General features: G+C 68.5%; 16 protein-coding genes across 16 annotated transcripts; 8 read left to right on the top strand and 8 right to left on the bottom strand.

The window, feature by feature from the left end:
• Nucleotides 1–513: 513 nt before the first annotated feature.
• Nucleotides 514–978, top strand: MICPUCDRAFT_7861 (uncharacterized protein; the record flags this gene model as incomplete). Its single annotated transcript, XM_003063007.2, has 1 exon — nucleotides 514–978. A coding segment is annotated over one exon (465 nt), but the record flags the coding sequence as incomplete, so codon positions are not given.
• A 224-nt stretch (nucleotides 979–1,202) lies between these two features.
• Nucleotides 1,203–1,457, bottom strand: CNX7 (molybdopterin synthase, small subunit CNX7; the record flags this gene model as incomplete). The annotated part of the gene is made up of 1 exon (XM_003062802.1): nucleotides 1,203–1,457. The coding sequence occupies one exon, from the start codon at nucleotides 1,455–1,457 to the stop codon at nucleotides 1,203–1,205; it is 255 nt and encodes an 84-aa protein (XP_003062848.1).
• Nucleotides 1,458–1,627: 170 nt separating this feature from the next.
• MICPUCDRAFT_52673 (uncharacterized protein) lies at nucleotides 1,628–2,344 on the top strand (the record flags this gene model as incomplete). The annotated part of the gene is made up of 1 exon (XM_003063006.1): nucleotides 1,628–2,344. One exon carries the CDS (start codon nucleotides 1,628–1,630, stop codon nucleotides 2,342–2,344), a length of 717 nt encoding a protein of 238 aa, XP_003063052.1.
• Nucleotides 2,345–2,473: 129 nt separating this feature from the next.
• MICPUCDRAFT_36125 (uncharacterized protein) lies at nucleotides 2,474–4,506 on the bottom strand (the record flags this gene model as incomplete). The annotated part of the gene is made up of 2 exons (XM_003062801.1): nucleotides 3,289–4,506; nucleotides 2,474–3,147 (listed from the first exon to the last, which is right to left on the bottom strand). The coding sequence occupies exons 1-2, from the start codon at nucleotides 4,268–4,270 to the stop codon at nucleotides 2,474–2,476; spliced, it is 1,656 nt and encodes a 551-aa protein (XP_003062847.1). The 5' UTR covers nucleotides 4,271–4,506.
• A 521-nt stretch (nucleotides 4,507–5,027) lies between these two features.
• Nucleotides 5,028–6,095, top strand: MICPUCDRAFT_66845 (uncharacterized protein; the record flags this gene model as incomplete). The annotated part of the gene is made up of 1 exon (XM_003063005.1): nucleotides 5,028–6,095. The coding sequence occupies one exon, from the start codon at nucleotides 5,028–5,030 to the stop codon at nucleotides 6,042–6,044; it is 1,017 nt and encodes a 338-aa protein (XP_003063051.1). The 3' UTR covers nucleotides 6,045–6,095.
• Nucleotides 6,096–6,192: 97 nt separating this feature from the next.
• MICPUCDRAFT_21905 (uncharacterized protein) lies at nucleotides 6,193–6,471 on the bottom strand (the record flags this gene model as incomplete). Its single annotated transcript, XM_003062800.1, has 1 exon — nucleotides 6,193–6,471. The coding sequence occupies one exon, from the start codon at nucleotides 6,469–6,471 to the stop codon at nucleotides 6,193–6,195; it is 279 nt and encodes a 92-aa protein (XP_003062846.1).
• A 609-nt stretch (nucleotides 6,472–7,080) lies between these two features.
• Nucleotides 7,081–7,506, top strand: MICPUCDRAFT_52669 (uncharacterized protein; the record flags this gene model as incomplete). Its single annotated transcript, XM_003063004.1, has 1 exon — nucleotides 7,081–7,506. The coding sequence occupies one exon, from the start codon at nucleotides 7,081–7,083 to the stop codon at nucleotides 7,504–7,506; it is 426 nt and encodes a 141-aa protein (XP_003063050.1).
• A 106-nt stretch (nucleotides 7,507–7,612) lies between these two features.
• On the top strand, nucleotides 7,613–8,608 carry MICPUCDRAFT_52668 (uncharacterized protein; the record flags this gene model as incomplete). The annotated part of the gene is made up of 1 exon (XM_003063003.1): nucleotides 7,613–8,608. One exon carries the CDS (start codon nucleotides 7,613–7,615, stop codon nucleotides 8,606–8,608), a length of 996 nt encoding a protein of 331 aa, XP_003063049.1.
• Nucleotides 8,609–8,682: 74 nt separating this feature from the next.
• MICPUCDRAFT_52667 (uncharacterized protein) lies at nucleotides 8,683–9,456 on the bottom strand (the record flags this gene model as incomplete). Its single annotated transcript, XM_003062799.1, has 1 exon — nucleotides 8,683–9,456. One exon carries the CDS (start codon nucleotides 9,454–9,456, stop codon nucleotides 8,683–8,685), a length of 774 nt encoding a protein of 257 aa, XP_003062845.1.
• Nucleotides 9,457–9,705: 249 nt separating this feature from the next.
• MICPUCDRAFT_52666 (uncharacterized protein) lies at nucleotides 9,706–14,580 on the top strand (the record flags this gene model as incomplete). The annotated part of the gene is made up of 2 exons (XM_003063002.1): nucleotides 9,706–11,309; nucleotides 11,502–14,580. 2 exons carry the CDS (start codon nucleotides 9,706–9,708, stop codon nucleotides 14,578–14,580), a joined length of 4,683 nt encoding a protein of 1,560 aa, XP_003063048.1.
• Nucleotides 14,581–14,696: 116 nt separating this feature from the next.
• Nucleotides 14,697–14,996, bottom strand: MICPUCDRAFT_52665 (uncharacterized protein; the record flags this gene model as incomplete). Its single annotated transcript, XM_003062798.1, has 1 exon — nucleotides 14,697–14,996. The coding sequence occupies one exon, from the start codon at nucleotides 14,994–14,996 to the stop codon at nucleotides 14,697–14,699; it is 300 nt and encodes a 99-aa protein (XP_003062844.1).
• Nucleotides 14,997–15,415: 419 nt separating this feature from the next.
• MICPUCDRAFT_52664 (flagellar associated protein) lies at nucleotides 15,416–15,932 on the top strand (the record flags this gene model as incomplete). Its single annotated transcript, XM_003063001.1, has 1 exon — nucleotides 15,416–15,932. The coding sequence occupies one exon, from the start codon at nucleotides 15,416–15,418 to the stop codon at nucleotides 15,824–15,826; it is 411 nt and encodes a 136-aa protein (XP_003063047.1). The 3' UTR covers nucleotides 15,827–15,932.
• MICPUCDRAFT_52663 (ATP-dependent DNA helicase) lies at nucleotides 15,867–19,285 on the bottom strand. Its single transcript, XM_003062797.1, has one exon. The coding sequence runs from the start codon at nucleotides 19,106–19,108 to the stop codon at nucleotides 15,959–15,961; it is 3,150 nt and encodes a 1,049-aa protein (XP_003062843.1). The 5' UTR covers nucleotides 19,109–19,285; the 3' UTR covers nucleotides 15,867–15,958.
• A 113-nt stretch (nucleotides 19,286–19,398) lies between these two features.
• Nucleotides 19,399–20,973, bottom strand: MICPUCDRAFT_52662 (cation diffusion facilitator family; the record flags this gene model as incomplete). Its single annotated transcript, XM_003062796.1, has 2 exons — nucleotides 19,399–19,837; nucleotides 20,031–20,973. The coding sequence occupies 2 exons, from the start codon at nucleotides 20,971–20,973 to the stop codon at nucleotides 19,452–19,454; spliced, it is 1,329 nt and encodes a 442-aa protein (XP_003062842.1). The 3' UTR covers nucleotides 19,399–19,451.
• A 549-nt stretch (nucleotides 20,974–21,522) lies between these two features.
• MICPUCDRAFT_48690 (condensin complex component, barren domain-containing non-smc subunit) lies at nucleotides 21,523–24,027 on the top strand (the record flags this gene model as incomplete). Its single annotated transcript, XM_003063000.1, has 2 exons — nucleotides 21,523–21,746; nucleotides 21,865–24,027. 2 exons carry the CDS (start codon nucleotides 21,523–21,525, stop codon nucleotides 23,921–23,923), a joined length of 2,283 nt encoding a protein of 760 aa, XP_003063046.1. The 3' UTR covers nucleotides 23,924–24,027.
• A 115-nt stretch (nucleotides 24,028–24,142) lies between these two features.
• MICPUCDRAFT_4646 (uncharacterized protein) lies at nucleotides 24,143–25,003 on the bottom strand (the record flags this gene model as incomplete). Its single annotated transcript, XM_003062795.1, has 1 exon — nucleotides 24,143–25,003. A coding segment is annotated over one exon (861 nt), but the record flags the coding sequence as incomplete, so codon positions are not given.
• Nucleotides 25,004–25,149: the final 146 nt, after the last annotated feature.

Raw genomic sequence — 25,149 nt, 5'->3', positions numbered from 1 at the left:
TCGCGGGAGTAACAACCGCGCTTTCAATTTCGCCGATTTCATCGCGCGCGTCGATCAAGAGAGGTCGGCAACCACGCGATTTCACGCGACGGTCGACCGCGCGGTTCAAACCGGGTTCAAACGCCAGGCGTCACCTGGCAGGACGGATCGCTCGGACGGATCGCTCGCTCACAGTGACACGCCGCGGACCCGCTACCGACGATGCGAGGCCCCATCGCTCTCTCCGCCGGGCTGCCGCCGCGCGTCCCCGGGGACGGCCGCAGCGGCATCGCGCGGTTCCGCCGCAGCGGCAGCGCGCGATTCAGCGGCAGCGCGACGTCGTCGTCGTCCTCCTCCTCCTCCTCGCTCGGGGGCGTCGTCTTCAAGGCTGCGTACACGTGCGCCGGCCTCGGCGTCGTCGGCGACGTCATCGCGCAGGGGCTCACGAAGAGGAACGACGCGGCGGCCGCGGCCGCGGCGGCCGCGTCCGCCGCGGGGAAGAAGAAGAAGACGTCGGCGGCGGCGGAGGCCCCCGCGGGGCACGACTTCGGCCGCACGACGCGTCAGGCGGCGTTCAACTTTCTGCTCTACGGCCCGGCGCAGCACTTCTGGTACGGCGCGCTCGCGAGGTGGTTCCCGATGACCGCGGGGGCGTCGATCGCGACGAACTTGACCCCTTTCGCGATCAAGGTGTTCCTGAACCAGGCCGTGCTCGGGCCGGTCGTCGTGACGACGTTCTTCGCGTGGAGCGCCGCGTTTACTGGGAAGTTGAGCGAGTACCCGCGTCAGATGCGCGAGCGTTGTTTCCCGACGCTGCGGCGCGGGTGGGTGTTCTGGGTCCCCGCGGCGTCGATAAACTTCGCGGTGGTTCCGGTGCGGTTCCAAGTGCTGTACATGTCCTGCTGCAGCATCGTGTGGAATTACATCTTGTCCACGGCGGTGGCGGGGGGGGGAGGGAAGAAAGCCGCCGTAAACGCCGTCGCCGGGAAGAAGAGGTGACGACGACGCGACGGACGGACGAGAGGCGGCGGTGCGGTCGTCGGCGCGGTCGGAGCGGCGCCGCGCGACGTGCGCTCGCGTGATTGGTTGTCGTGTTGAACGTTGAAGGTATTACAAACGAAATCGTTCGTCCCGCGCGCTCCGACGGCTCCGCCGCGCCGTCGGTCGCCGTCGAAAATGAAACCAAACCGAATCGACGACGATGAGATCGTCCACCAGGGTCGTCACCCGCCGCTTATCGGCGGTATCACCGCGACCTCGTCCCGCTCGCTCAAGCTCACGCGTCCGTCCGAGTACTCCTGGTTCACCGCGAACACCGCGGTCCTGAGGACGCTCTCCAACCCCGGGTGCTTCGCCACGAGCGCGAGTCTCAGCGCGTCCGTGTGGCACTCGTCGTCGGGAAGGTCGTGCGTCTCGTCCGCGAGTCCGCCGGTGACTTCCCTCGCGCGCGCGAAGTACAGCACCTTGATGCGCGGCATATCGCGCGGTGGGAGCGCGGTCGCGAAGCGGATCCGCGCGCGCGGCGACGACGCGGGAGGCGGCGCGTCGCGCTGTGACGAGGGAGCGGAGTGAGAGTGGCACTCCTCAGACTGACGGGTAGGTTTACGAAAGGGTGCCGTTCGCCGTTTCCGAGGAGGAAGGGTCAGACATGACGTCCGCGCGAGCGACGCGCGCCGTCCACGGCGTCGCCGCGTCGCCGCGCGCGCGTCATCGTCCCCGCGGCGTCCGCCACCCCCGCGCGTCGTCGTCGTCGTCGTCGTCGGAAGACGCGTCCGACGCGTCCTCGTCCTCGTCCCCGCCGTGCCCGCCGTCGGTGTCCATCCCGCTGTCGAACCGATACGAGGTCGCGCTCCGGCGACACGCCTCGGACCCGTTCGTGGCGTACGAAAACGCGAACGGGATCGTGAACCTCGCCGAGTGCGGCGCGATTCCCGGCGGGCGCGACCGCGACGACGACGACGGCGGCGACGCCCCGGACCTGACCCCGGACGAGCTGAGGCGCGCGACGCTGGACGAGCTCCGAGATTTGTTCGGCGTCGGCGGCGTCGTCGCGGAGGCGGCGGTGTCGGTAGCGTCGTTCCCTTCCGACGGCGGCGATCTTCGCGCGGGCGGCGGCGGGTTCGTCTGGATGCGACTCTCGCCGTTCACGGACCCGCCCGACGACTGGACGGGCGAGGCGGAGCTGTGGGAGTCGCTACTGGAGACGTACGGCCTCCTCTTGGCGCCCGGGGCGCTGCGGGGCGCCGCCGAGCCGGGGTGGTTCCTGTGCTGCGTGAACGGTCGAGACGAAGAGGCGCTGCTCGTGGGGATGGATCGACTGCGGACGCAGCTGCTGCAGCGGAAGTTCCTGCACGGACGGTGGTGAGGCGAGGCGGCGTTCGATACCTACAGTAGTGAGTGATAGTGATATAGCAGCGCGCGCGGCGGCCGCGTCTAACGCGACCGACCTCCGCGCGAGGATATTTTAGCGCTAAAAGAGCCCGACGTCGTCGACTCATCGATCCGAGGAGCTGCTCCCGTAAATCTCGGTGCGGTCGTCGGACTGTAACAGCGCCCCCGGCTTCCCCCGGCGCGGCCTCACCGTGATCTTCCCCTCCTCCGCGTCGTAGTACTCGTCGTCGTCCCGACCGCACAGGCAGTGGAGACACTCGCTGAAGAGAAAGTACGCGCACAAGAAAAACGCGGCGATGGCGAGAATCTTCAAGAGCCCGGCGCAGTCGTACCCGAAGATCACAAACCTGCTCGGGGTGACGATCCCGCCGCCGTTGGGCAGGACGACGACGTTGTCCGGCATCAAGTACACGTCTCCGTTCCTCTTTTCCGCCCACTTCGTCGTGCTCCCGTCCGCGCACGCCCGGTCGTCCGTCCGAGGGTAATTCGACTCCGTCCCGAGCGCGCACGCGCCCATCCCCGTGGCCTCGTCGAACCCCATGTCCAGACGCGCGTACCCGTTCTCGCCCCAGTCGGCGCCGTACGAATTCTTCATGATGAAGTACGGCCGCCCGCTCTTCGAGTCCACGCCCCAACCGACGAGCACCGCGGCGTGGTTGATCGCCTTGATCTTATCGCTCGACGCGGGCGGGCAGTCGCGAATCGTCGCGATCCCGCCGCCGTAGAGCTGCAGCGGTTTGACGTTCAACCCGATCGCGACCGGCTGCTTTCGAAGCGCTTTCAATATCGCGTGCACGGTGAGGTTGCCCGACAGCGGGACGACGTCGCAGAACCCGTCGATGTTGACCCCGGTTTGTTTTTTCGCCGCCGCCGCCGCCGCGGACGCCCGCGTCGCCGCCGCCGCCGCCGAAGACCAACTCCATCCCAACGCGCTCGACGCGCTCGCGCCGCCCGCGGCCGCGTCCGACGTTGTAGTCCACTCGCACCGCCCGCCGTTCGCGCTGAACTGATCCTCGGTCATCACCCCCGTGCCCGAGGTTTGAATCCACGCGTACGCGGTGGCCATGTTGCCCGTGTCGCACCCGTTGTCCAGGGTGTCGCACGAGAGTAAAAACTGCGGGCTCAGGTTCGGACGCGTCCCGGTCGCGATCGACTTGGACGCCGCGAGCGCGTCCACCGCGGTGTACGCCCAGCACCCGCTGCAGTCGCCTTGGGAGTAGACGCTCCCGGTGTCGACGCTCTTGGTCCAGTCCTGAGACGTCGGTAAACCCGGGACGTCGGACAGCGACGGGTAGACCACGGCGCCGAGCGTGAACGTGCCGTCCGTGTTCGGGTCTTTCCCGGTGAAGAAACCGATCGGATCGGTGAACATGTAGTACAGGTTGCTCTTGAGTCGTTCCCACCACGACTGCTTCTTCGTCGTCGTCGTGGAGTCGTCGCTGTTGTACGGGTCCGTCGCGCCCAACTTCGCGCTCGACGTCTCCCTCGGGCTTGGAACTCCCGCGGGCTTGGAACTCAGCGGCTGGACGGTCACGGGTTCGAACCCCGCCGCGCTCTCGGACGGCGCGCGCGCGCCGCCAGAGTTTGGCGACGACGAATACTTCGCGTGCAGTCCCGCGAATTCCTCCGGGAGCATGTCCGCGAATTTCGTGACGGTTTTTCGCATCCCGGAGTCGGTTCCCAACGCGCCCGCGTTGTGCGCGTTTATCTCGCGCTCGTGGTGCAACACGATCTGCTCGCGCTCGTACGACGTCAGGCACGGGAACGCGTCCGAGTCCACCTCCCCGCCGCAGTACTCCGGGGCTTTGTGAAACTTTCGCACGAAATTCATAAACGTCTCCGCGTGCGGCGCGCCCCTCTCGAGACGGTGTTTGGCCACCTCGACGAGATGCGCGGGCATCGCCGCCGCGTTGGTTTTCGACGGGGAGGCCGAGGCCAGGAGGCGGCGCCGAGAAGGGGCCGACCCGAGCGTCTCGATCCCGACCGCCGCGGGGCGCCACCCGACCGACGCGCGGGGGGAACCCTCCGACGCGACGTCGACGTCCACCTCCCGCTCCGCCTCCGCCTCCGCCTCCGCCTCCTCCGCCTCCGCCGCCTCCTCCTTCTCGATCGCGTCGTCGTCCGAGGGCGGCGTCGCGCCAACCCCACCCCCCGCGACGTACCCGTGCGTCTTCGAGAACTCCTCCGGGGATAAGTCCGCGAACTTCGTGACGCCCATCCTCATCCCGCCGCCGCCTTCGCGGTCTCGACGCGCGTTGTGCGCGTCGATCTTTCGCGCGTTCTCTTTAAACACGCGCTCGCGGAACAGCGACTCCTCGCACGGCGTGACGCCGTCGCCGTCGGGGCAGTACGTCGCGTGCTTCGCGTGCTTGGCCATGAACTCGACGAAGCGCGGCGAGTGCGTCGTCGCCGGCGGCGACGCCGACGCGACGGGGCGTTCGTTCGATCGTTCGCGCGCGGCGTCGAGGACGAGCGCGTCGTCCGAAATCGTCGCCCTAAGCCTCGCGCGATGATCCCCCGCCGCGCTCGTCGCTTCGATCGGGTTCGCTTCGACGACGCGCGGGTTCGCGTCCGTCGCGCCCGCGACGCGCGCGGCGGTCGCGGTGTCCTCGACCCAGCGCTCCGCGCCCGCGCCGGAGACGCGCGCGAGCGTCGTGATGAGCGCGAGCGCGATCCAAGGGGCGGGGAGGCGAAATCTCGTCGTTCGACCCCGCGGCTCGCGCCGCGGAGCGCGCATGCCGCCGCGCCCGCGCGGGGTTCGAGACGCGCCCTCGCGATTCCCCTCGCCCGAGGTGTTCTTTAGGAACGCGCGAGCGCTCTGGACTCGATGCGCGTCAAGCCGCGGCCGCCCGCGCGCTCGAAGTGATGACCGCGTCGGGGTAACACCCGCACCGTCTTCGAGAACCGCAACCGCGCCGAAGAAAAATTTCTGGGGGCGCACGATTCCACTGGATCTATCTCTCTCAGTCCTCGCCGCGCCCCGCCGTCTCACCGCGCGCGCGCACCCCGGCCGCGATGCCAGCGACCGCCGGCCGCGTGCCGATGCCCGCGGGCAACCGCGTGATCACGTCCAACGCGCTCAAAGTCAGCGACCGGTGGTCCTCCATCGTCGGCTCGGACCCGTACGCCTCCGACGCGAAGGGCGTCGACGGGAACCTCATGGAGAAGATGTGGGCGGACCCCAGGCTGCACGGGGACAAGAAGCACATGGGCCAGGACGCGATGGGGAAACATGTGTATCAGACGATGGACGGAGCGGCGCGGCGCGACGCGCGCGCGTCCGACGCGCTCGCGGCGAGGGAGCGGGAGTACGAGTTGATGCAAGAGAAGAAGAGGCGAGGCGACGAGCTCAGAGACGCGGAGCAGGAACTCATGGATCTGAACAACCGCCCGGCGAAGAAGGCGAAGAAGGAGAAGAAAGAGAAGAAGGAGAAGAAGTCGAAGAAGTCCAAGAAGGGGAAGAAGGAGAAGAAGGACAAGAAAGAGAAAAAGTCCAAGAAGAGCAAGAGGTCTCGACGCGAGAGCGGCTCGGACAGCAGCAGCAGCAGCGAGAGCGAGTCGGAGAGCGAGGACAACCGGTACAAGCTCTCGGGGTTCTTCAACAGCAAGGACTGACGACGACGAGGAGGAGGAGGACGAGGTGGAAGCTTCGGGCGCGATATGATATCATGTAGGAAAACAATCTAACGCGACGCGTTCTTTTAACACGCTACTACTGACGCTTCCGCGAAGCGAGGCTACTCCTCGTCGCGCGGAGCGAAAACATTCATTCATTTTATTCTTCTCGCGAAGGAAGATCCCATCCGATCCGATTCGATCGCGTCACGTCCGCCTTCTGATCGGGACGAGGCGCTCGTCGAACGGCATGATCGCCATCTGCCTCGCGGTCTTGATCGCGCGGTTCATCTTCCTCTGCACCTTCTGCCGGACCCCAGTCTTCCTCCGCGGGATGATCCTCCCGGTGTCCGTCACGAAATTGGACAACACCTTGACGTCTCTAAAGTCGAGGCACTCCGTGAGAATCTTCGTCGAGCGCTCGTCCTTCAGGTTCGGCGGCTTCACGAAAGTGCCGCGCTTCGCGAGCAGGCCCTCGGTGAACATCGGCCCGTCCGACGCGTCGCGAGGCGCGAGGTCGTCCGTCTCGTACCTCTGCCCCGGGAAGAACATGCGGTGTTTCAATATCCGCTCGATCCGCACCTTCGGCTCCGCCTTTTCGCGGCTCGGTCCTCCTCCTTCCGCGGCGTCGTCCTCCGCGGCGTCCGCCGCGGCGGAGCCCACGCCGGAGCCGACGGCGCCGCCCGCGTCCGCGTGGCGGAACTGCGACGTCAGGAGCTCGATGTCCGCGAGGTCGATCTTCGGCTTCGGCGTCGACGTCGACGCGCCGTCGTCGTCGCCCTTGGACGACGATGATTCGTCGTCGTCGCTCGACGCGACGCGCGACGAGGCGTGGAGCGCGCGCGACGCGATCGGCGCGGGGTCCCGGACCCACGCGCGCAGGGAGCCGCCGTGCGTCAGCGCTCTGCCGGCGCGGCGGCAGACGGCGACGAACGCCATCGCGATGCGCGCGCGAGGGCTCGCGCGTCGACGGTGTGCGCCTAACCCTAAAACGATCGACGCCCTCGACGACTCGATGTTTTCGTCATCGCGAAATCGATCGTTCGCGGCGTCACAGCGTCGCGGCGCGCGCGCAGACGCACGCACGCGCGCACGATGTCCATCCGCGGCGTGTGGCAGCTCCTGCGACTGAACGTGTCGTACTGCGACGTCGAGGGCTCGTCTCGGGCGCTCAGGGCGTTCGTGAAGGACGGCAAGCTCGCCGCGTTCGCCGCGCGATACCCGCACGTGGAGGTGACCACGGAGACGCGCCGGGGGCTTCACCCGCACATGCGCGGGGAGTTTCGAAGCGGCGAGACGAAGGACGTGTCGCTCAGGAGGTTCGACGAGTCCGAGATCTTGTTTCAGCTGCGGTACATCGTCAGCGAGAAGGGGATGAAGAACGCGGCGAAGAACTCGATCCGCGGCGATCGGAAGATGACGAAGACGCCGAGCGTGCAGGGGAAGTGGCGACCGGGGATGTGGGAGCGAGGCGCGGGGGGTGGGGCCGCCGCCGCCGCCGCGGGAGGGGTCGCGTCGTGATGCGCGCGGTCGGGGACGACGCGTGGGGGGGAACGGGGGGGGGGGTATTAGGCGCGCGATCTCCGCGCGAGGGGCGCGGTGGGGGGCTGTAGGTTAGCACCAACAGATGGACTTCTTCTCTCAACGAGATTCTTCACTTCTCGTCGCCACTCCCCACTTCCCCATGCGCGACGACGACGACGTCGTCGTCGCGCTGGCGGTGCATAAACCTCGCGGGTACGTGTCCGAGCGCTTCCCCGACGGCGTCGTCGCGGACGCGTCCGGGCGGCGATCCGTGTACGAGCTCATCCCGCGCGACGAAGGCGAAGCGGGCGCGGACGTTGACGATGTCGGGTCGTCCGAGGCTCCGAACCAGACGTCGCATAAGCCGCTCACCGCCATCGGTCGTCTCGACGCGGAGACGTCCGGGGTTCTGCTGTTCGCGCGCGGCGGGGAGCTGCACCGCGCGGTGCGAGGGCAGGGCGTGAAGAAAGTCTACGTCGCCACCGTCGCCGCGCCGAGCCAGGAGAGCGCGTTGACGAGGGCGCTGTCGTCGTTGACGGAGCCGCTGTCGCTGCGGCCGCGCGACGACGGCGACGGCGGCGGCGACGACGGGCGCGGCGGCGACGACGACGGCGGCGGCGACGGGCGCATCGTCGACGACGACGTGAGGAAGAAGAAACGGTGGAGCTCGCCCGCGACCGCGCGCGTCGTGAGAACGTGGCGCCTGGACGACGACGACAGCGACGACGACGACGACGGCGGCGGCGGCGCCGCCGACGGCGCGCGGTACGAGACGCGACGCGCGCGAGAGACGTGGCGCGCGCGGCGACGCGAAGAGTTGGACGTCACGCCCGAGATTGAACGCCGTCGGGATGGGAAGGACGGGTTCGTGGACATCGAGATAACCGTTACGGATGGAGCGTTTCATCTCGTCCGGAGACTCGTGAAGCGCGCCGGTCTGAAGATGCGGCACCTGCGAAGGACCGCCGTCGGCGGCGTCTCGACGCGCGGCATCGACGACCCGGGCGACGCGCGAGCGCTGACGCGCGACGAGGTGGACGATCTGATCGCGCAGTACGACGCGCGCGCGCCGCCGAAGAATAGAACGGATAGACTCTAGCTAGGGGTAGGTACAGTAGCGACGTAATAAGGCTAGGAGGGCACGCTCGGCGCGAAAAAATCTCAATGATGTCATCAGAAGTCCTCCCCGAGGGTCTGATACGACCCTTGATTCGCGCCGTCGCTCCCGCCGCCGCTCCCCCCCCCCCCCACCCACCGCGCGTACACGGTCCCCAACGCGCACGTCGCCGTGGACGCGACGAGCAACACGAGGACGTTCACCAAACTCAGCGCCGCGCACCGTTTATCCGACGCGTCCGGAGCGCACTTCGTGAACGACTGCTTCTCGACGAACCCCGCGACGCACGCGGCGGCGCCCAGCGCGAGCGTCGCCGCGCCCGCGAATCGATGCGCCGGCAGCAGCCGCGCGCGCGACTCCCCTCCCACGCCGAACAGTGTCGGCAGCGCGTACGCGACGCACCCGACGATAGCTTGCAGAAACGTACACATCGCGGCGGTTAAACCGATCCAGCTGTGCGCGCTGTAAAGCGCAGGGATGCCCTTCGCGGAGTGGTTCGCGAAGACGAAGATCAACCCGAGGAGGATGCAGACGCTCGCCGCGATATGCGCCCACGCGTGCATCTTCTTCGCGGCGGCGTGACCGAACCCGCGGCGCTCTTCCAGGTCCGCGTACGCGAGCAAAGCCTCGGGCATGAGGACGACGAACGCGAGCCCCATGAAGAGCGGGTGGTAGTTGAACGAGACCGCGCCGTCGGTCTCGCGGTCGAACCACGCGAGACGTCCGAACCACGCGAGGAGGACCGCGACGAAGAGGAGGTAGGACGACCGCGTCAGGAGCGCGAGCCACGCGCCGAGGGAGTCCAGGTTGGGGGGGGTGGACGGGGGCATCGCGATCGACGCGGAGGCGAGAGGCGCGCGACGCACGCGAGCTGGCCGCGCGGGCGCGTGTGGTTTCGCGGCGTCCGAGGTGACGGGACGATGCAACAACAACAACTGACGCGGACAAAAGTAAACGATGTCGCCATTTGAATATATCCAAACGCAGCTGCACCTGGGGCGGTCGCTCCGCGCGCTCTCGACGTCGAGAGCGCGGATACGGTCGCGGCGCCGAGACCTCAGACCCCACGCTCGACGATCATGTCGTCCGGGGACGGGCGCGCGCGCGTCAGCGCGCGCGTCCGCGCGCTGACGCGACGGGAGAAAAACCGCGGCGCGACGACGAGCCACCTTCGACGCGTCGGCGCGTGCGGCGTCGCCGTCCTGGACGACGGCCACGAGCTCTCGTTCGCGCTCGACCGCGCGCACTGGGACGACGCCGGCGCGGCGTCGTCCTCGCACGCGTCGATATTCCACGACATCGGCGCGCCCGCGCTGGAGGACGCGTGGCGAGGCGTCAACGTCGGCGTGTGCGTCGTCGGATCCCCGGGCGCGGGCCGCGCGGACGCGCTTCTCGGGACCGCGCCCGCGCCGGGGGCGAGGCAGACGCGCTCTGCGGACGACGACTCCGCTACTAGGGCGCTCGTGTCGCGGTTCGGCGACGCGCTGTTCGAGAAGATAGAGCGGGACACCACCGAGGGCGCGCACGTCACGGTCGAGGCGTTCGCGATCCACCGCGAGCGCGTCTTCGATCGGTTGACGACGACGACGACGACGACGACGACGACGACGAGACCGACCACCGCGCCCGCGACCGCGGACGACGACGCGAATGGAAGCGCGTCTTCGGGGTTCCGATTGGAGGTGGACGCCCACGGGCACCCTCGCGCGCGCGGGGTGACGACGCGGCACGTCGCGAACGCGACAGAGCTCGACCGCGCCGTGGCCGAGGCGGCGAAGATGCGCGCGGGAGACCCCAACGCGAACGCGGCACACTTCGTGATTCGCGTCTGCGTGCGCCGGTACAAGCCGAGCCACGCGCGAAGCGACCGCGACCGACCGAAGAGCCGCTCGAACGCCGCCGCATACGACGCGAGGACGGACGCGGCGAGGACGGACGCGAAGCCTTCGAACACGGTGTCCGTCGTCACCTTCGCGGAGCTCGCCGGGTTCGAACGCGTCCTCCCGGAGCGTTCCGACGAGCGGTGGAAGCGCAAGCGCGACCGCCGCGGCGACGACGACGGCTCGCTGCGGAGGTCGCAGCGGCAGCTCGAGATTGCGCTGCTCAAGCTCGCGGCGGGGAGTGGGAGTGGGAGTGGGAGTGGGACGGGCGGGTCCCAGGACGGCGGCGGCGCGAGAGAGCCGGAGGGCTCAGGGACGTCGAGAGGGAGCAAAAGGACGGCGCGCGGCGCCGCGTTGACGACGTTACTGCGGAGCGAGCTCGGCGGCGGGGGGAAACTCTACGCGCTCGCGGTCGTCTCGCCGACGGCGGAGGACCGCTCTGAGACGATCGCGACGCTTCGCATCGCGCGCGCGTTTCGAAACGCGCGAACCGGCCCCGTCGTGATCAACGTCGACCCGGACGCCGCGGCGCCGGCGGCGTTGAAAAGCGCGGCGCGCGAGCTGAACGACGACGCGCGGCGGTTGCAGCGAGACCTCGCGATGGCGCGCGTGAAACGCGGGAGTCACGGCGGGAGTCACGGGAATCACGCCGCCTCTCAGGACAACGACGGAACGCGCTCGTCCCCGGTCAGCGGCAAAGCGCAGCTCGCGCTCAGAAAGGAGATACGAGACGTCCGCGAGCGCGTCGACGCGATGGAGAAGCGGCGCGCGGCGGCGGAGAGCGACTGGCTCGCGAAAGTCAGGTGCGTTCTATACACTGGTCCCCATACGACCGCGTTCGCGCGGTGAACGCCGATCCTTAAGGACTTTTCCCGGCGCATCTCTCCGCCCAGGGTCCCTCGCTTTCAATCCCGACACACCTCGACGCCTTTCAACTCCGCTTCTGACGCCTTTGAACTCCACCCCGACGTTCGCTTGTATGGAACGACCCTCAGGGCGTACGAACGCGCCGCCGCCGGGCACGCGTTCCCCGCGGCGTCATCCGCGGCGGAGCGCAAAGCCGCCGCGGAACTCCGCGGCGGCGGCGGGAAGTCGCGCGCGCCGCGGCTGTTGCGGCTCCTCCCGGACCCCTCGCTGACTTGCCGCGACTTTTTCGTCGTCAAGCCGGGACTCACAAAGGTTGGCTCCGACGCGACGACGTCCGACGTCGTCGTCGAGGGCGTCGGCGTCCTTCCATCGCACGCCGAGCTCATTTCCAGGCTCGGACACGGCATCGTGGAGATCAGGCCGCACAGCGCGATCGCGGACGTGTACGTCAACGGCGAGCGCGTGCCCAAGGGGGACGCCGCGCGGTTGACGCACGGGGACCGCGTCGCGATGGCGCGCGCGAGCGGGTGCGCCATCTTTAGGTACCACGACCCGGCCGCGGCGAACGAAAAACGTGGATGGCCCGCGGACTGGGCGTCCGCGCAAGAGGAGCTTCGCATCGCGGGTCTGAGCCTGTTGATGTCCTCCGCGCCGGCGCCGCCGCGGCGGTTCCGCGACGGCAGCGAGCTCATCGAGGCGCGGTCCACCGGCGGTAAAAGTAAAAGCGGCGGCGAGAAGCATAACGACTCGGACTCCGCGGAGCGTCTGCGGCGGTGGCGCGCCGCGATCGGCGCCGAGGCACTGCGCCTCTTGTGCGGCGTCGACGAAGCGAACGCGCTCGCGCGGTCCATCGGCGCGCGCGCGCGGTTCGCGGCGCGATGGGCGCGGCCGGACGCGTCCGTCGCGTGGAACTCGTCCTCCGTCCTCCTCGAGGTGATCCTCGTCTTGACGACAAAGGCCGACGAGGACGGGGAGTCGCGCGACGCCGACGCGTCCGTCTCCGGCGTCGCCGCCGCGGGCGCGCCGCACGTCGGCGCGTTCACCCCGACGGAGTTTTACGACCGGCTCGTCGTCTTGCGCGACGCGCGCGACGCGTACGCGAGGAACGGCGACGACGCGTGGGTCCTCGGCGCCGTCGCACGCGCGTGTCGAGACGGCGACGTGCGCGAGGACCCGTTTTATGTCGTCGGACGGAGGAGCGAGTACGGCGCGGACGAGATCTCGACGCGTTTGGAGGACGTGTGCGACGCCGCGAGGGACGCGTGCGCCGCGATGCGACGCGCGATGCCGGACGGAGACGGAGACGGAGACGGAGACGGGGACGGGGACGGGGAAGCGAACGACGACGACGACGACGACGACGACGACAAGGAGAACGCGAGCCTGGCGGGTAACGAGGAGGCGCGGACGCCGACGCAGACGCCGCCGCGCGAGAAGAAGACCCCGCCGCGCGAGAAGGAGACCCCGCCGCCGAACACGGCGTCCGCGTCGGAGGTGAAGCTGTTGGGCGCGACGACGCCGCCGCCGACGACGACGACGCCCGCGACGCGACGCTCGCGCGACGGGGGACGCGCGAGCGCGACCGACCAGGCTGTCTTGACGGACGCGCTGAAGCGCGCGGCGGAGGCGGAGAGCGCGCTGGTGGACATGACGCGGCGCGTGGAGGAGCTCGAAGAGGCGTCGTCGAGCGTGAAGCGGCGGCTACACGACTCGGACGACGACGACGACGACGACGAAAAAGACGAAAAAGAAACCGCCGCCGCGGACGCGACGGCGATGCTGAACAAAGCCCTGAAGGTCGCGGAGGAGCTTCGCGCGCGCGTCGCGGACGCGGAGAAGCGCGCGATCGACGCGGAGTTAGCCGCGGAGGCGGCGCGGCAGAGCTCGAAGGAAGCGAAAGCGAAGTACAAGGCGCGGATGATGGACAAAATCGCCGCGGTGGAGGAGCGCGCGCGTCAAGCCGAGGCCAACGCGCGCGCGATGATCGAAGAGAGCCGACTTCTCGTGAACGAGGCGAACACGAAGGCGGCGAACGCGGTCGAGCGCGCGAGGGAGGCGGTGAGGCGCGAACCGCCGATCATTCTGGCGCGCGCGCCGTCGTCGCCGCCGTCGTCGCGGTCGTCGTCGCGGTCGAGTTCGCCGCCGCCGCCGCCGTCGCGCGACGCCGACGCGGGCGACGCGCCGGTAGACCCGGCGACGACGCAGACGATGTTCATGGAGCGCGGGATGTGGGACACGGACGACAGCGGCAGCGGCTCGGACGACGCGAACGGCGATCGCGGCTCGGACAGCGGGAATTTGTACTACCCGGACGACGAGGCGCCCGTGCCGTCGACGCCGCCGCCGCCGGGGATACCGAAGCTCGACCTGTCCACGGTGGAAGTCGGCCCGAACAAGTACGGCCCTCGCGCGATCGACCTCGTCGATCGACCCCAACTCGAACCGTCGCCGCCGGAGTCGCCGCCGGTGCCGCCGCCGCGGTCGTTCTCCCCGCACCCGGCCCTACCGCCGATCAAGACGATCGCGAGCGGGGAATTCAACGCGATCAACGCGATCGACGCGTCCGCGCCGCCGCGGCCGACGCTCGATTTGTCGTCGCTTCGCGCGGCGACGCCGGCGCGCACCCCGGGCGTGGGGAGAACGATCGCGGACGCGACCCCGCCGCCCGAGCCGGTCTCGAGGCCGCGCGAGAGCGCGTCGCGCGTGAAGTTCGACGACGTCGACCTCGAGCGCGGGCCCTCGAGGCTGTCCGCGCTCGGGGACGCGCTCGCGGACGCGACGCCGCCGCCGGGCGAAGAACGTTCGCCGCCTATTCCGCCGCCGCCGGAGCCGGGGTCTACGGCGTACATCAAAGCGAACCGCCCGCCGGAGCCGGGGTCGACGGCGTACATACGCGCGCAACGCGCCGCGGCGGAATCGCGATCGGCGCGCGACGACGTCTCCGCGTCGTCCGCGGGGTACTCCGCGAGGACGGAGGAGGAGGAGGAGGAGGAGGATGTCGGGAAGAGTCTCAGCGCGGAGCCGTCCGTGAGGGCGCTTCGCGCGATGGGGTCGAAGAAGCGCATCGGACGGAGCGACACGCCGCACCCGGGGAGCAAGTACGCCATCGGCGCGGGGAGGGACCTGTCGAAACAGACGAGGGGGGAGCGACGGCCGATCGAGGGGAGGAAGAAGAAGAAGAAGAAGAGCACGTGCGTCGTGATGTGACGACGAGAGCCGCGACCGACTCGCGGGTTCGTTTCGTGTTTCTCATCTATCAGGCTCTTTTTTCAAAGCTACAGATCTACGACGCCTCCGCGACGTCTTCTTCCCTCCCACCCTCGTCAACACCGCGAATGCCGCGGCCTCTCGAACTTCCAGTCGTCCCTCTCGATCTCCTTCTCGAGCGCTCGCAGTTCCCCGAGGACGTCCTTCCTCGTCTCGCGCTCCGTCTCCGTCCTCTTCTCCTCCGTCGCGGCGAAATCGTCCGCCGTCGCCGCGAGCGCGTGCGCCTCCGCGTCCGCGCCTCCGACGCCGCCGCGGGTTTTCACCGGCGGGCCCGGCCTCGCGCCGACGCCGCCGGTGCTGCCGAACAGCGTCACCGCGGGGGCGTCGTGCGTGGGCGGGCTCACGCTCAGGTCCATATCCGCGCGCGCGGCAGTGAAGGAAGAGACGGCACTCGTTTTGAACACTCGGACTCGACGACGCGACGCGACGCGCGCCGACCGAGTGCGCGTGAGTCCGGAATTGGCACACACTTCGATCCGCGCGCGCGACCTCGCTCGCACGCGCGTTCGCTCGCCATGACCGAGGTCGGCAGGGCGGGATGGTTCGATAACGCCAAGAACCAGGCGATTTCCGAGCTCATCAACAAGGAGACCAGGCGCGTCCGCGCGCGTCCTTCGTCCCGCCCGCGCCCGCGCGTTCCACTTCGGAGGGGGAATGAAATGAATGCGCGCCGTTTCCGGAACGCCCGAGCCCGTCCCTCTCCCTTCCCGCGCCTCGCTCACGCGTCTTTTCCACCCACTTCCCGTCCCAAAACCTCAGATACGCGACGAAGGCGATGGAGAAGGAGTTCGCGAAGGAGCTCGCGGAGTTGCGCGCGGAGGATGAGGCCGCCGCGGCCGCGCTCGCGACGACGTCCGGGGACGCGCCGGACGCCGCGACGGAAGGAGGAGGAGGAGGAGGAGGACAGCAAACGACGTGGGACCCGGACGCGCTGACGTCGTGGCAGAAGGACAACAGGATGCTGAACGAGATGGGGAAGAACATCTGGAAGAACCCGAACCCGGCGTACGACGCGACGACGATGAACACGCGGTCCACGAGCGCGTCCGATTACGTGTACGATCCCTCGGAGATCGAACCCGTGGACAAGACGCACTGCCGACGACGCGACGCGTTCACCGCGTACGTGGAGGTGCAGGCGCGAGCGAACGCGATCGCGAAAGCGTCCAGGGACCCACCAGGGTGAGGGGATGACGACGTGCCGCGCGCGCGCGCGACGGCGGAAGAGAGAACGCGTCGCGTCCGTCGCGCGTTGGAAGTAATAACAAAGCGAGCGCAGCGCGCGTTCCGTCGTTCAGTGTGTCGCGCGTCGTCGTCGTCAGTCGACCCGCCGGCGTTTCGCGTCCGGACCTCCCCCGCCGCCGTCGCCGTCCCACTTCGGCGCCACCCCCGCGCGTTTCAGCGCGGCGTACGTCTTTATCTTACAGTACCACCGCGTCTGCGTTGCCTGCTCCTCCGGCGTCTTCAGCGCGCGGTCCTTATCCGCGACGTCCGCGCCGACGAGGACGCGAACGATCTCCCGCGCGCTGAACGCCGCCGGGTCCCCGACGGGATCGGCGCCCGCCACCGCGCACGCGTCGTCGAGCTCGCGCCATTCGCGCTCGGACGCGAAGTGATACCGCGCGTCCCCCGCGTTCGGGTATAACCGCGCGAGGTCCACCTCGCGGCCGTGGACGAGCGCCTCCATGACGTGCCCGCCGACGGTGCTCGGCTGGAGGCTCTTCCCGCTCGCCTGCGTCATCGCGATCGACTCGACGCACTCGCCGCGCGCGAACCGGGTCCAGGAGACCTCCCACGCCGGCGGCTCGTCCGGGCAGCCCTTCTTCTTTTTCGGCTTGTACACCGCGAACGCCCACGGCGCGCCCTTCACGACGCCGAGTCGCATCGCGCCGCCTGATCCGCCGCCCGAAGACGCGCACTCCGCCCCGCCGCCTGATCCGCCGCCGAGGAGGCCGAGCTCCTCCGCGGCGTCGCGCACGACTTTGGCGAGCGTCTCCACGCCGGCGATGCGCACACCCGCGCCTCGCAGCCCGTCCACGGTCTGCGGCAACGCGTACGCGACGCGCTTCGCGACGTGCGAGGGAAGGACCGCGCCGGGGGCCATGTTGAGCCTGTCCGCGGTGTCGTCGCGCCATCTCTCGACGCGCGCGAGGAGCTCTTCGCACGCGCGCGCCTTGGCGACGTCGCCGCGGTCGCGCAGCGACTTCAACCGACGGAACCACTGCAGCTCCGCGTTGACGCACGGACCGGAGCCTTCGGCGAGCTCGTGCTGCGGGACCGCGGACACGTCCACGCCGGCTTTGACGAGCTCCTCGACGCGCGCGCTCGCGACCGCGGCGGCCTCCGCCTCCGCGCGCGCGACGCCCTCGGGGACGGGGAGGACGATCGGAGGCAGCGCGCCGACGCGCGCGCGAATCGCGTCCCTCGCCGCCTTTCCGTGCGCGACGGTCACCGGCGACGCCGCCGCCGCCGCGAGCGCGGCGCGCGTGCACCGCGTCGCGATCGCAGCCTCGCGACCGTTCCGCGGGATGCTGTACACGTCGTACGCCGAGTACGGGCCCTTTTCCGTCCTCTTGTGAATCAGACCTTCCTGCACGAGCGCTTGCGTCATCTCCTTGACGAACGAATCCGTCTTGGACGGCGCCGGGAGCGCGGCTCGGATCGCGCGAATCGCCGTCCTCGCCGCCGGGTTCGGCATCCGACCAGTTTTCGGGTCCGCGCCGTCCTTCGCGAGGGACGCGAGCGCGGTCATGGGCACCGGCCCGCCGCCGAAGCCGTGGTGCAGCGCGATGAGAACGGGCGCGGCTTCGAACGCCATGTCCCGTCGAAGCGTTTTCGCGACGCCGCCGTCCTCCGCGGCGCGACGCACGCGGACGCACGTATCGCACGTCCCGCACACTTTCCCGGCGACCGCGGGGTCCGGGCTGTCGGGCCACGACTCCGGCGGGGACTCGCCGAAGTGGGCCAGAATGCCCGCCCTGCGGCACGCGAGCGGCTCGCGCGAGAAGCGCTCCAGCGCGTCCGTGCTCGCCTTTTGCGTCCGTCGCACCGTCTCGGACAATCCGCCGACGTAGAAATCGCTTCCGTATTTCGAAAAGTCGCCGTCGCCGTAGAGCATCTCGACCTTGCTCGGCAGCCCGTCTCGTCCGGCTCTTCCGACTTGCTGGTAGTACTCCTCCATCGTCTTCGGGGCGCCGTAGTGCATCACGAGCCGTATGTCCGGCTTATCGATCCCCATCCCGAACGCGACGGTCGCGACGACCACCTTGCGCCTTCCCGTGAGAAACTCGCGGTGCACGCGTTCGCGTTCGCTCGGGGACATCTGCGCGTGGTACGTCCCCACCGCGTTCTTCGCGCCGTCCGGTCGGCTCGCGAATACGTTCCCTAAGTGCGACGCCACTTGCTCGACCTCTCGCACCGTCGGGCAGTAGATGATGACGCTGCCGGCGACGCCCGCGACGCGGTCGACGACGTGCTTCAAGTCCGCTGCGCCGCCTCTTTTTTTGATCACGCTCACCGCGAGGTTCGGTCGGTCGCAGCTGTTCTGCGCGACGAACGGCGCGCGCAACTCGAGCACGGACGCGATGTCTTCCCTGACGGCGTCTACCGCGGTCGCGGTGAGGGCCATGATGGGGACCTCGCCGTTCGGCGCGAGCTCGGCGCGAACGCGCGCGAGACCGCGGTAACTCGTTCGGAAGTCGTGGCCCCACTGCGAGAGACAGTGCGCCTCGTCGATCGCGACGAGCCCGAGCTTCTTCGATCGCACCATCTCCTTCAGGCGCGACAGGAAGTACCCGTTCCCGCCGGTGTCGTCGCCGAACGACCCGACGAGCTTCTCAGGCGTGACGTACACGACCCTGTACGCGCCGCGCAACGCGTTCTCCTCGACGGAGCGATCCGTCTGCGTCGACCCTAAGAATGCGGCGAGCGGGAAGGCGTCGCCCTTGCCCATCCCGGACGCGCCCGCGGTGTTGTTCAGATGCGTGACCTGGTCGTTCATCAGCGAAATCAGCGGCGACACCACGAGCGTGGTCTTCCCCGTGTGTAACGCCGGGAGTTGGTAACACAGCGATTTCCCGGATCCCGTGGACCAGTACACGCACGAGTCGCGATCGCTCACCGCGGCGGCGATGACGGACATCTGGCCTTCTCTGAAGTCGCTGTGACCGAAGTACTCCGAGAGCGTCGCCCTGAGCGCGTTCGCGAGGTCAGGGGGCACCGTAGACGCGGGCTGCGGCGGCGCCGGGCGCGTCGTCGTCAAAGTTGGCACCATCGAAGGCGGCGGTTTCGCCGGCGCGCCTCTCGAGTCTCGCCCCGCGACGGAGTCGACGGACGCGTTCACGCGGTCCATCAGCGGCGCCGCCGCGGTCATGGACGCGATCGACGCCTTCGCGTCGACCTCCGCGCGCACGACCGCGTCCGTCAGCGCGGCGTCGTCCCAGTCGTCGTCCGCGACCTCGAAGCCCATCGTCTTCACTCTCGTCGAAGCGCCCACGGCCGCGCCCGGCCACGACGCGAAGCGCGCGGTGAGCGAGGACGGCTCGCGACGCGCGCGGGCGACGACGCGAAGTGGGACCGCGCGGAGGAGCGAGGACGCCTCGCGCGCGAACAATCGAAGCAGCGTGCCGGCGCCCGCCGTGCGCGGCGTCGGAGTGAGATCTCGGAATCTGGGCACCGAGGCCTCGTGCGGACGTTTGAACGCCCCGATACCAGACTACACGTACAGCTGGCGTCGTCGTCGTCGTCGTCGTCGTCGTCGTCGCGTGCCTTTCGTACGTACGTCACAAAGCTAGAGACCGCGTCTCGATGTTCTACCCCGGCGAAATCGCCGTCGCCCGCGCCGCCGCCCGCCGCCTCTCGCGGTCCGCCCTCGTCGCCTCCGCGTGCTCGGGGTAGTGCGCGGTCTCGAAATCGATGTGCACGAACGCGCGCTCCACGTCCTCCATCTCTTCTATCCTATTCTGCAAGCTCTCGCCGATGTCGTGCGCCCTTCGCAACGGCATCTCCTCCGGCAACACGACGTCCACCTCGACGAAATAATTCGGGCCGAAAGTGTACGCGCGCACGGTGTCTATGCACACGATGTCCTCGTGGTGGTTCCACGCGAGGTACGTCAGCTGCGTGAGAAACTCCGGCGGCGCGCTGACCCCCACCATGGCTTTGACGTTCTCCAGCGCCGTGCACGACCAGTTGTACACTCAGGGTCGTTCCACGCGAAGCGACGTCGGGGTGGGGTTGAAAGGCGTCAGATGGAGTTGAAAGGCGTCGAGGTGTGTCGGGATTGAAAGCGAGGGACCCTGGGCGGAGAGATGCGCCGGGAAGTAAAGTCCTTAAGGATCGGCGTTCACCACGCGAACGCGGTCGTATGGGGACCAGTGTATAGAACGCACCTATGTACGACGCGAGAAGGATCGCGCCGAGCGGATCGATCCAGAAGTACAACTTGTCGCCCGCGATCGCCGCGGCGAGGCCGACGGAGTTGGTCATCACGTCGTTCCTGTGGTCCTGCGCGTACGTCAACACCGCCTCGTTCTGACTGTTCCTACAGAACAAATACAGGCAAAACTTGACGACGATGACCGAGACCATGATGCCCAGCACCGCCCACAGATCCTCGAGGTGGTGCGTGTGGGTCTCGCCGACGAGCTGCCGGACGCCTTCGATCATGATCTGGAACCCTAACGTGCCCATGATGCAGCTGAAGACGATAATTCCTAACGGTTGCATCCGCGACTTACCCGCGGGGTACATGTACTTGTTGCTCTTCTTCATGTTCCGCTCGGTGAGGTACAAGATCAAGCCCGAGACGAGATCTAAGAAGGAGTCCAGCGCGGAGGTCATGATGCTCAGCGAGCCGCTCACGACCGCGGCGTACGTCTTGATCCCGAGGAGGAGGACGTTCGCCCAGAACGAGATCTGCAGCGCGAACTCCTCGCGCTTCTCTCGCTTCGCGTCGCCCCGGGTCTTCTCCGCGGCGTCCTCGTCGGACGCCAGGATCGGCGCGCCCGTCGCGTCCGTCGCCGCGATGAGCGTCTCGATCTCCCCGAACTGGTCCACGAGCGCGTTTTGCTTGCGGTAGTACGCCATCACGCCGCTCTTCGCTTTCCGCGAGCGCAAGCCTTGGAACTCCTCCGCGGTCTTCTTGTGCGTGTCGAACGCGTCCGCGCTGAGGCGCCAGCTGTCCGGAGACTTCCGGAACGACATGTTGCCGTCGCGCAGATTCTTGCTCCGCGACGACGACGCGCCGGGGACGGACGACGGCGGGAGGACGACGGTCGTCTCGTCCGCGGTCGTCTCCACCGCGAGCGCGCGGAGGCTGCCGGAGGAGGACATCCTCGGTCGGTCGGCGCGCGACTCGTGCGCGGTATCCGACGCGCGCGCGGCGTCCGAGTCGGTGGGATCTCGCCCGTCTCGGGTTTTTATCTGATGGACCTCCGGGCGGGGAGTTGCTCGCGCGTGTCCCGGGGCTCCGGGCCGGGTCGATCCTCGAACCTCGATCGAAGCCGTGACCGATTTCGGGAGCCGAGTACGGGATTGTTCGTATGCGCAATCAGTTACAAGTACGAGTACGAAAGCGCGTAGTTTTGGGGGTAACAAAACCGCGATTTCGACCGTTGTCGGCGGGCGTTTCGCGACGCGACGCCAGTTCGCTCCCGGGACGCCGGCGACGCATTCCCGACGCGCGCGACCGACTCCGTCCGTCCCGCCGCCGTTTCTTCCGCGCGCGCGCGCATCGGAGAACACTCAGGTGCGAGACCGCGCCGTCGCGACCGCGACCGCGTCGTAGAATACCCGCGCGCGCGACGCCGCACGCGCGGGCGGTTTCTTCCGAGAGATCTCGCTCACCGCGCCAATCCGCGTCGTCGCGCAGGTAAGTCCACCATGGGCGTCCTCGGGGAGCTCAACAACACGCCCGCGGGCAAGGGACCCAAGGCGAAGACGCCGCTCAAGTCCAAGAGCCCGGGGCCGATCGGGACGATGTCCCCGAACAACGACGCGCTCGAGAAGCGCCGCGCGAAGCTCGCGAAGCAGCAGTCGGAGGCGACGCGAAGGCGCGCGCCGCGTCTCGTCTTTTCGCTCCTCGCGCGTTTCGCTCCCTCTCCGCAGTCTGTCGTACCCCCGATGCCGCCCCCGCGGCGACGCCGCGCGCGCGTCGTCGCGCGCGTCGTCGCGCCCCCCTGGACGCGTCCTGACGTCCGAGACGACCTTCTCATCGCGCGACAGGGGCGACAAAGGCTTCGCGGACGCGCTCGACGACGTCGACGACGCCGCGCCGAAGAAGAGCGGGCTGTCGAGATCGACCGCAGGCTCCGCGGACGGCGCCCAGACGAATGCGACGACAAAACGCGCGCCGACGCTCAACGCGTCGGACGTGTTAAACCTCTACAGCAACTGCATCAAGCTCGCGTCGGAGAACAAGATCAACGCGAAGAACACGTGGTCGCTCGCGCTGATCGACCACATCTCCGAAATCGTCCGCGACAGCAAGGACGAGGACGGCCAGACCAACTTTCAAAAGAGCTCGTGCACGCTCGACGCCGGCGTGAAGATTTACGCGTCGCGCGTCGACTCGTTCCACAACGAGACGTTCAAGATGCTCGGCGGGATGAACAAGGTGACGCAGAGCGAGGAGTGCGAAGACGAGGACGGCGCCGGGGCGAAGGGCGACGGCGCGGATGGCTCCGACGCGATGGACGACGGCGCGGACGGCGGCAAGCCGAAGAGGCGATCCGCGAGGGCGGTGGCGACGCTCGAGCAGCCCGACGCGCACACGGTGAAGGAAGTCGCGACCGCGACCGTGGACCCGCTGTTCCAGAAGACCTCTGCGCTGTTCGACGAGGGCGGCGCGAGCGGGTTGCTCCTGTGCAATCTGTCCGTGCATCGCGGGTGTAACATCTGCTTCGACTCGGAGGAGGTGCCGTGCTACGAAGACGTCGGCTGCGACGACGACGAACGCGCGCTCGACGGCGTCTTCGTCGACCTCAGCTCGATGCGACCGGCGATCGACGCCGCGAGGAAGGTGGCGTCCACGACGAACCGTATCACGCCGTCTATCGCCGTGATCGAGGAGACGCTCGCGGAGCTCGTGGGCGGCGTCGCGCCGTCCGCGGCGGCGGCGGCGGCGGCGGCGGCGGTGGATCCAAACTCGAGCGCGCCGGTGTCGCTCTTTGACTTTTCCTCCGGCGAGGGCTTGCAGTTCGCGGAGTACGACGACGACGACGACGACGACGACGACGACGAGACCGGGTACGATAACGCGGACGCGAACGAGTTTGGCGGCGGGTTCGACGACGACGCTCCGTTCGGGATGGGAGAAAACTGGAACGACGACCACGGCGGCGGCGGCGGCGGCGGCGGCGGCGGCGCGGCGAACGACTCGGACGCGTTGGACGAGGAAGGCGGCGCCGGGCTCGAGTGGGTCGTCAACTCTGGCGTCGGCGGGAAGATGGCATGGGCGGGGCCGAGCCACTGGCGGTTCAAGGCGCCGTCGAAGCCGTCCACCTCCAACGGCGACGGCGGGACGTCCGGAGAGAAGTCCGCGGACGGCGAGGACGGCGACGGCAAACCGAAGAAGAAGAAGGGCGAGCTGACGTACGATTTCGAAAACCTCGAAGAGCCGGACGAGACGCGCTTCACGCTCAGCGCGACGGGCGAAGAGCTCTTGCTCGTGACCGCGCCGACGGCGACGGACACGCTGCTTCCTCCGGACCTCGGGTACGAAGCGAGCGACCTGATCAAGCTGTCGCTGAGGCCGAACTTTGGGATCGCCGGCGCGTCGAGCGGCGGCGCGGTCGGCGTCTCCGGCGGCGGCGGCGGCGGCGGCGGGGACTTTTTCGGCGGCGACGACGGCGACTTTGGCTCCGGCGGGTTCGCGGAGTACGACGACGACGACGAGAACAACCTCGACGACGCCGCGCCGTCACCGATCATCGGCGCGAACGGCGACCTCGTGGACGCGCCGCGTCGCGTGGAGAAGATTCGCGTCAACTACGACCGATCGTCGAAGCAGGTTGACGTCAAGGAGCTAAAGTCGACGCTCTGGGACAACATCCACGACGCCGACGCGGGCGAGGCGGACGCCGACGCGGTGGAGGGAACGAAGTCGTTCCACGACCTCCTGGATAAATTTCCGGAGGACAACGCCGCGGGGGCGACGGAGGACATCTCCGTGCACATGGCGTTCATATGCTTGCTTCACCTCGCGAACGAGCACGGGTTGAAGATCACCGATCGCGAGACGCTGAACGACTTGGACATCAGCGGCAAAATCCCCGCGGCGTGAGCGTGTCGCGAGGCGAGGCTCCGTGAGGAGGGGTGGGGGGTTTTAGGGGCGCGGGATGGGCGTCGCGACGCCGCGCTGTAATATTGAACACCGATGAAACGTTTCGTTGTTCGCGGTCTCGACTCGAAAAGTCGCGGTGTAAAAAAAAATCGCCTCGCCTCCCCTTGCCGTCGCGTCGTCGCGTCGTCACTTCGCCGCGGCGATCGCGTCCTTCTCGTTCGCCCACTTCTTGCTCGTGTGGTTCATCAGCGCCCGCGTGATGTCCGTCTTGCTGCACCCCGCGTCGTTGAACTTCTTCACCGCGGCGTGCGTGTCCTCCTCCCACTTTCCGTCCTCGCGTCCGTGCCGCACCTGCGACCGCTCGAACAGGACGTTCCCCCAGAGGACTAAAATCTGCGACTTGACGCTCAGCTCGTTCGCCTTCTCCTCGCCGCCCTCCTCCCCTCCGGACGTGGACGTCTCCGCCGCGGCCGCGGCGTCCTTATCCTCCGCGGGGAGCATGTCGAGCGACTCCTGGAACTTCTTCTCCGCCAGCTCGAACATCTCGTCGCACTCCTTCGCGCGCTCCGCCGCCGCCGCCCCCGTCGCGTCTTTGCTCGCGACGTGGTAGTGCTTGCCGCGTTCAAACGCCTGCTGCCCCCACGCGATCGTCGTCTCGTAAAAGTCCGGCTTGATCGCGAGGGACTCGACGTACCGCGCGACCGCGTCGTCGTACTCCTGATCGAGACGCTTCATGTGGTTCTTAATCGCGAGCTTCGTCGCTTCCTCGACGACTTGAGAGCCGCCGCCGTCGGGGTCGCCGCCGACGAGTTTCCTCGCCGCGCACACGTGGACGTTGCCCTTGTTCAAAATCGCCGCCGCGGCAGCCTCTTGGAACTTATCCGCCGCCGCGGCGAGGAGGTCCTTCGCCTCGTCCGTCCCGACCGCGGCCTCGAGCGCTTCGCAGCACTTCTCCAGGCCGACGGCTCTCAAGTCGAGCGGCCCCTCCTTCTCGCCGGCTTCGCCGAGGTGTCTCCTGAACAGAGACGCGAAGGTCAGCAGCCACTCGTCAATCTCGATGACGTCCTCGCCCGGCTCCTCCTCGTCCTCCGGCGTCGTCCCGGCCGCGCCGACGTTCTGCGGCGTCACCACGTCCGGCGTCTCCGTCACCGCGGACGCGACGATCACGCACTCGATCTCCACGGGGGGCAGCGTCCCCTGAGGCAGCCCCGGCGCGCCCGTCGCCG

Source organism: Micromonas pusilla (assembly GCF_000151265.4).
Source record: "Micromonas pusilla CCMP1545 genomic scaffold MICPUCscaffold_13, whole genome shotgun sequence".
NCBI lineage: Eukaryota > Viridiplantae > Chlorophyta > Mamiellophyceae > Mamiellales > Mamiellaceae > Micromonas > Micromonas pusilla.
This window is presented reverse-complemented; position numbering and strand designations above follow the sequence as displayed.

Bases quoted from the DNA above. Each gene is read 5' to 3' on its own strand.
- MICPUCDRAFT_52663 (XM_003062797.1), bottom strand. From the start codon at position 19,108: ATGGGCTTCGAGGTCGCGGACGACGACTGGGACGACGCCGCGCTGACG.